The sequence below is a fragment of the Pteropus vampyrus genome, unplaced genomic scaffold (assembly GCF_000151845.1).
Source record: "Pteropus vampyrus isolate Shadow unplaced genomic scaffold, Pvam_2.0 Scaffold103, whole genome shotgun sequence".
Lineage (NCBI taxonomy): Eukaryota > Metazoa > Chordata > Mammalia > Chiroptera > Pteropodidae > Pteropus > Pteropus vampyrus.
Genome location: NW_011888884.1, coordinates 5,052,523 through 5,060,492, shown reverse-complemented (window position 1 = coordinate 5,060,492; position 7,970 = coordinate 5,052,523). Strand labels below are relative to the sequence as shown.

At 34.5% G+C, this 7,970-nt stretch overlaps 1 protein-coding gene across 1 annotated transcript; it reads left to right on the top strand.

Annotated features, from left to right (window-relative positions):
- Window positions 1-249: 249 nt before the first annotated feature.
- LOC105295344 (olfactory receptor 13D1) lies at window positions 250-1,263 on the top strand. Its single transcript, XM_011364975.1, has one exon. The coding sequence runs from the start codon at window positions 303-305 to the stop codon at window positions 1,245-1,247; it is 945 nt and encodes a 314-aa protein (XP_011363277.1). The 5' UTR covers window positions 250-302; the 3' UTR covers window positions 1,248-1,263.
- Window positions 1,264-7,970: the final 6,707 nt, after the last annotated feature.

Below are 7,970 nucleotides of genomic sequence, written 5' to 3'. Positions count from 1 at the left end.
TTCTTATGTATCCACATTTGAAAGTAGTTTGTTCATATTATTTTATTTAATTAGAAGCCTGAAAATTTTCAGCACAATTCCCAGCCTCTGCTCTGTGTGAGCCTCAGTATATTGATCTCTCAGTGTCTGTTTCATCATTAATAAAATCAATTTAACATCCTGTTCTTGCTGATTTCAGGGTCTGCTCTAAGAATAAAATGAAATAACGAAAGTGAAAGTGATTTGATATATCTACATGAAAAAAAAAAATCAAATCTTCCTGAGTGTTCTCTTCTTCTAAACCTTGAAGGTGACATGGACACATGCAGATGGGGAATTATTCAGCCGTGAATGAATTCTTTCTGATAGGACTTTCCCAATACCCAGAGCTCCAGCTTTTTCTGTTTGTGCTCTGCCTCATCATGTATGCGATAATCCTCCTGGGAAACAGCCTCCTCATCGTCATCTGCATACTAGACTCTCACCTCCACACCCCCATGTATTTCTTCCTTGGAAACCTCTCATTTTTGGACATCTGTTACACATCATCGTTCATTCCTCCCATGCTTGTTGTGTTTGTGTCTGAGAGAAAATCCATCTCCTTCATTGGCTGTGCTCTGCAGATGGTTGTCTCTCTTGGTTTGGGTTCCACTGAGTGTGTCCTCCTGGCTGTGATGGCCTATGACCGGTATGTGGCCATCTGCAACCCACTGAGGTACCCCATCATCATGAACAAGGTGCTATATGTGCACATGGCTGCGTGGTCTTGGATCGTAGGCTGTCTAAACTCCTTAGTGCAAACAGTCCTGACGATGGTGTTGCCTTTCTGTGGGAATAATGTCATTGACCATCTTACCTGTGAGATTCTGGCTCTTCTTAAACTCATATGTTCAGAAATCACCATCAATGTGCTTATCATGACAGTGGCAAGTATTGTTTTATTGGTGATTCCTCTACTGTTAATTTTCATCTCCTATGTTTTCATCCTGTCTTCTATCTTGAGAATTAATTCTACTGAGGGAAGAAAAAAAGCCTTTTCTACCTGTTCAGCCCACCTGACTGTAGTCATTTTATTCTATGGTTCAGCCCTTTTTATGTATATGAAGCCCAAGTCAAAGGACACAAAAGCATCCGATGAAATCATTGGGCTGTCTTATGGAGTGGTGACTCCAATGTTGAACCCCATTATCTACAGCCTGAGGAATAAAGAGGTAAAAGAAGCAGTGAAGAAAATCCTGAGCAAACAGCTGCATTTATTGAGAATGTGAAAGGACTTGAGGCACATGCTATCATCAACGTAGGACCAGATCAAATCTTTGTATTCACAAAGTCATGAACCCAGTATCAAGAGAACTTTTCTGCCTGTCAAAAAGGGGACTTCTATTCTTTTCAATACACCATGCTCATGTAAAACACTCTGAATAGTGTCTTGTTTGCAGTTTCTAACTGTATTCAGTTCTGTCGACTGGTCCCATGTAGGGCACATGGCTTTTCCTCAAGATGGTTCTCTCTCCTCTGTTGTCTGCTATTTCCTTTTTCTTCCTTCTCTCTCTTCCTTATTTTTTTCTCTCTCCTCTTCCCCACTTCCTTCTCATTCTTGTCCTTTCCCCTTCCTTTTCTCTCTTCCTTCTGTCTTTCTGGTCTCCTTTCTCAGTCCCTTTGAATTGAACATCTTATTGTTTTGTTTTCTAGCATTCCCTTTTCTGGTAAAAGAATATAATTTTTTTTTTTTTGTTAAATAGTCCCTCCCCCTTTAAGTCCATGTGGTGCTAGATAGGGTTGTCCCTACCCTCTGAAAATTGTGGTAAGCAGAGAACAGAAGCTTAGGCAATTAAAGAAGCAAATCCTTCTAGTCACTGTGATTCATTTAGCGTAGCAAGTGAATCCCACTAGGCTAATCAAACTCAACCCAAGAATGCTGCCTCAGTATGAGAAAAAGAGTCCTTCTTTCTGCTAGGGTTGCTAAACTGGTCGAAAGTAAGCCTGGAGCCAATCTTTGCCAATATGTAAAGAGACGCTGAGAGGCAAAGGGGCAATGAGAAGAGGGGGTGTGTCTGATTCTGTTATTTTAACTCTTTAATCCAGTTGTATCTAAAGTCAGATTCACAATTACTCTTTTTAGTTATATGAGTCAATAAATTACCTTTTTATAAAAAACTAATTTTGAGTTGAATTTTCATCATTTATAATCAATTATATAGCCCTACCTAACTAAAGTATTCATTTTTAGCTCCTTTTTCCTCTCATAGTTTTGAAAAAACAAACATGAGGATATATTACCTACACGTTCCCAAGTTCTCCAGTGTTTAGGGGCTCCTCTTTCCTTTAATAACTAAATAATCCAGTTTCTATTCTGTATGCCCACAAGTGCTCCAATCATCTCCCCAATAATTTCTGAGGAGCATTTACATTTGCCTAGTTTCTAGTTTTCTTTTTTATGCCACACTAGTGTTCTAAACTTTTCCATTATTCCTCTCTAGTCATCTTATATACTTCTGTGTTGTTTAAGCTCCCAACAGTACATTTAACCCACAAAGAATAGACATAAGTCTCCTAAATATACACATTCAAAGGCCACTATGTACACACAACCAGCCAAACAAAAGCCCAATGGCGAACACTTAAAAAATGTTTAACACCTTTACCTACTCTTGAGAATAAGAGAAAGGGGCTATTATCGGTAAGAAAAATAAATCAATATTAAATATTATTGTTCTTGATATCTTTTAGCCATCTTCATTCACATGAGTCCTCTTATATCTATTTTCCTCTTTAGCTCCTCTCCTTCTTCAAGATTAATAGTATCTATTCATTTCCTTCTATCATAAGAAGCAGCACTTTTCTCAACGAAAAATAACGATCCTTGGCTCAAAGCACTCCTCAACATGTCCCCTCCCAAAATGGAGAGTGAGTTTACACCCAAAACAAATTGCAGCTTCTACTCTTAGAGCTACAGGAAAAAAAAAATCAGAAAGTATTAAAAGAATAGTGTTTCCTCATAAGCAATGATTTAGAAATACTGAAGTCCAGTATATAAGCACTTTGAGTGATATGTTCTGTTCTGAAAATACATCAAGCTGTAGGCTTTCAATAAAATGCCAAAGAAAGAAAGAAATAATCCAACTCACTACCTGCCTTCCATTATGAGTGTTAGAAGTATCATTACAATCCTCAAAAAACTGGTTCTATATGGTTCATTCTTAAGAACAAAAAAAAAGACCCCAGTAGTCAAGAGTACTTTGAACAGCCTCTATTTGACTTTCTTAAAAACCCCAATACCACAGCAATACTTGTAAAAACTCTATTTGCATTACAGCCCACAACTGCTCTATAGCATCTCTTTCCACCGTTCCCTAAGATCCAGTCTTCTACTGTTTTCACCATCTCTTTCCTCCATCTCATCCTTCCTTGATCACAGTAGCCCCTTTCGAGCAAAGTAGAGTCTGTCCCGCTAAGGCAAGAGATTTGGAGAAAGATGAGATTTTTTAAAAGTGAGAAATTAGGGTCTAATTTATGAGGAAACAGTTGTTAAAATTCCCAACTTAAGCATTTTTGTGCTACTACAATATTTGTCAATGCAAACATCACCACTTCTTTTCATCACATTTCACGAATCTTGTCATCTTTTTACCACTTTATTGGCTCCTCCAGGAGGAAATTATTTCCTCCTCTTTCTCTTCCATTCTTCCATAGATTTTTTTAAATGTACCTTTATTAAAGTTCATATTTTATTTATTCAATGTGGCATAGTTAAAAACAAAATTTAAAAAAAACCCACAGGACTTTTATAAACTAATTCTACAATTCAGTAGAATTATAAATTTTAATCTATCAAAGTCTCCATTTGTCTTGACATAAAATGTGACTTCAGTCCCTAACTCAGGAGGTTTTATGAGTATTGAATAAAAAAAAATTACAAAATGCCTTATTCAGTGCTTGGCTAATACCATGCAATGTGTAATACACATTTCCGTTACCATTCCCCATATACGTCTATCTCTTCTAATAGACTGTGGGTTTCTGAGGGGAAGATATGAATAATATTTATTTTAAGGTCTTTGATACCTAGAAGAGGCATTTATTATAAATGTGTGTTGAATGAATGAATAAATGAATGAATGATGTGTGACTGTCTTTCTCATGCTGAAGATAAACAAGCTTATTTGCCATTGCCTAAATAATCCTGTGATTGCTGCCTCTGCATCTTTGCTAATCCCATTCACTCCATCTAAAAATTGCCCTCCTTAAAACCTATCTAGAAAAATTCAAGGTGCCTCTCCAAAAAGTCTCTTCTAACTTGAAAGCCCCTTATTATCTATCATTCTAACAAGACTCCACATCTTCTTCCACCAAGTTAAATTCCTATAACAATCTACTTAAACTCTGAAGTATTTATTATGTGAAGACATATTTCTCTTTGATTGTGCATACAATATACCTGTTGTTTTATTGAAAGGTCATTAGGGGCAGGACCTGTGAGTTATCTGTCTTTGTAATCCCACAAATTTAACAGTGGGCTTCAATCAAGAGATTAATTCTTTGATTTTGTTTTTTTGTATGAATGAAGTCTATTCATTTTTAAATAGATTATCTTTTCATAGAATATGAACAGTATGACTATTATATGTGATACATACAATTAATAATAATCCTGGTTAAAATAATATTTCCTCTGTCATATATATGGTTTAATTCATTCTAGGCATCAGAAGTTCAACTGTAATAGATCAGGCAGAGTCCATCAAATCCATTTGCACATATATATAATCCCTTGGTTTGTTGAGCTTATAACTTGACAATAATTAAAATAAAAAGATATCAATTTATAAACTAGCGACTCCTACACATGTATCACCAGCCCTGCAATCTAATCTAATAGGCATTTTAAGTATAACATGTCTGATACGGAAACCTTGATTTTTTTCCATCTTCAAACTACTTTTCATCAAGGCTTCCCCCTCTCAGGAAGTGGCAGTGCCCTACATCCACATCCAGTCCACCAGCAAATTCTTTCAAACTAATTTACTCTGAATCTGACTACTTCCATTGCTACCATCCTAGTCCAAACCACCACCTCACCTAGGCTACTGCAATGGCTTCCCAAAACACATCCCTGATTCCACTTTTGTTCACCTACAATCTATTCTCTGCACAGCAGCTGAAGTGTTGTTTTCAGAAGAGTATATACTGAAGTTCTAGAATAGATAAAAATCAATGATATATTAAAAACCTGCCTATGTCAGGGAGGGGTTAGAGCAAGTATCTACTGGGTCAGGCATGAAGGAACTTTTCTGAGGTTATGTTTATGTTCTATATATTTTTGTTTGTTTTACTATATTTTCTTTATTTACTATAATTAAAATGCATTGCTTTTTTCATATACTATTGGAATTATCTATTATTTGAAGGTTTCATAGAACTTTCTTGTAAAACTATTTTAGGTCATGTGTATTTTTGTTTGGCTTTTTAAAATTAAATTTATTGCTGTGACATTGGTTAATAAAATCATATAGGTTTCAAGTGTATAATTCTATAATACACCACTTATATATTGCATTGTATATTCACCACCCAAGTGTCAAGTCTCCTTCCATCACCATATATTTGTTCTATATCTTGAAAGGAATTTGAGTGACACAGGCATGAAATTGTTAAAACTATGAATATTACATTAAGACTTCTGAATATACTGTATATAAACTTTAAATTAAAAGAAAAAACCATATATAGTTTTAAAAGAAAAAACAAATATAGTTTTAAACTCTAGTTTAAATACATGCTGAAGTATTTAGAGAAAAGAGTAATGATATCTACAATTTACTTTGAAATGCATCAAAAATGACATGGATTTAATGAGCGGATAGAGAGATGAATAGACACGTAGATATGAGATAAGCAAATTTACTAAAACATGAATCATAGAATCTAGTTGCTGAGGGTATGATGTTCCAAATTTTTTCAGTTTTGCTTTGTGTATGAAATTTTTCATAATACAGTGTTGGAAAATAATTATACAAAACCTGTCAGCAATACATCTGAATAAATGTTATTAATGAATGAAGCAAGCATAGAAAAATAGTACCATTGTCAATTCTCTTTAAATTGATTTAGAAAAAAAGTTCCATTATTTTCAAAAGGCAAAACTTTTTAATAGTTTATTTACATCTCTTACTGAAAAGAAATTAATGAATTGCAATGGTCCCTGTAAAACTTAAATTCCTATTCTGAACTCTTGTCAGGGCTTCAGTTGCTATTACTGGAGGATGGGTGTGATAAGAGGAGAAACAAAGAGAAGTAAAGAAATGTATCAGAAGATTTACCAGAATCGGGTTTTAAGGTAATAAGAAAAAAGAAAACAAGAAACTTCTTGGCATGATGTGTTGTCTGTCATATTCCTTCACCTGTTTTTGGCTGTTTCTCAGGGGACTGCTGACTCCCCAGGAATGTCAGATTGTACAGGCTTTAGCAAAAAAAAAAAAATTCAGCTCTTTCTATAGTAAACATTTATTAAAACCTCTTAAAAATGAGAGGGCAACTAAATAGGAATGAAAAAAATTAACATATCTAATGAGGGCCTAGCTCTTATTAAAGAAGTAATAATAAAAGAGACTCTAGTACATGAATCTACCAATATGCCTCATTCTAAAAAAATTACAGGCTCAGGACCAATTAATATTCAATGAAAAATATTATGAAATAAGAATTATACTGAGGCAGCCTGTTAAGTTACAACTTTTAACTATTTTCAGTTTTGTGTGTGTGTGTGTGTGTGTGCTGAGTAGAAGTTTCAGATAGCTCCAAGGGAGTAGAAAAACTGGAAACTATATTTCTTAACATTCAGTGTCTTTAAATAAGAAAAAAATCATCTTGAATATGAAGCCTGCTTCTTGGAATATTACTATGCTATCTCAAGATGTCAACTTAGAATAGTTTTCAGAAGAAATTTTAACCTGAGTAATGCTGATTTCCCATAAACTATGTGTCTATCAACCTTCATAAAAAAATAGAGGGGCATTTTAACTCAGATCATAAAGTATATTTGGGAAAATTGTAGGTGACAACCTGATGAACCTAAACAGGGACAAAAGAGACAACACGACCCCTGTGTTTGGACACAGCCTATTTGCATTAATGCCCTGGCCCTCAATACAATATTGAGGATTAAAAAGATATATAAATTACAAAGATACTGTAATAGCAATCACTGATGGTCATGGGAACTTAAATCGGATTAAAAAGTAGTGAATTAATTACTCAGCTGGTAGGTATCTATGACAGCTTGTGGAGGTGAAGAAAAATACATTGGAGAGCACTGGTTAATGGGTGTTCATTTGAAAGAGGAAATTCATTTAAAAAATATGTCATGAACTAAGTGCATAAATGTTTAAAGATGGGTGTCTCGACTTATATCTGGGGAAGAACCTAGCCATAGTTAGCAATAAAAATAAATGACAAATAGCACAGGTCCAGAAATACTTCATATCATTTCTGAATCAGCCCCAAGTCCAGTAACAAGGTACAAGGATTTTTCAAAACAATAGACTTGCAAAGCCTATTTGGGGAAATACTTGTATTTATTAATGAGACGTTTTAAAATGTCATTAGCACTTGAATTCACTTTCAAAAGCAAAACATAAAGAAAGCTAATTAATATAGGATATCTAAAAAGGGATATAATCGATATACATTAAACTCATGTTTCTGGGTTTTAGTAATAAAAACAACTTACTTTATTAATAGAAACAACATTAAATACATTTATACTATATTTAATATTAAACTGCTCACAAATCTTTCTGGCTATTTATTCTAATAAGACTTGCAGCAAAAAGGCTGATTCAGAAATATCAGACATGTTGACAAGCTCAAGAAGAGGCATCCGGTCTTTTTCCTTCTCCACAGGATTTAATTCAATGCTCAAGGCACAAAAGATACTTAATATTCCCTGGTATGAGTAGGATACTATTTAAGGAACATGGAATGAAAAGCTA

Bases quoted from the DNA above. Each gene is read 5' to 3' on its own strand.
- LOC105295344 (XM_011364975.1), top strand. From the start codon at position 303: ATGCAGATGGGGAATTATTCAGCCGTGAATGAATTCTTTCTGATAGGA.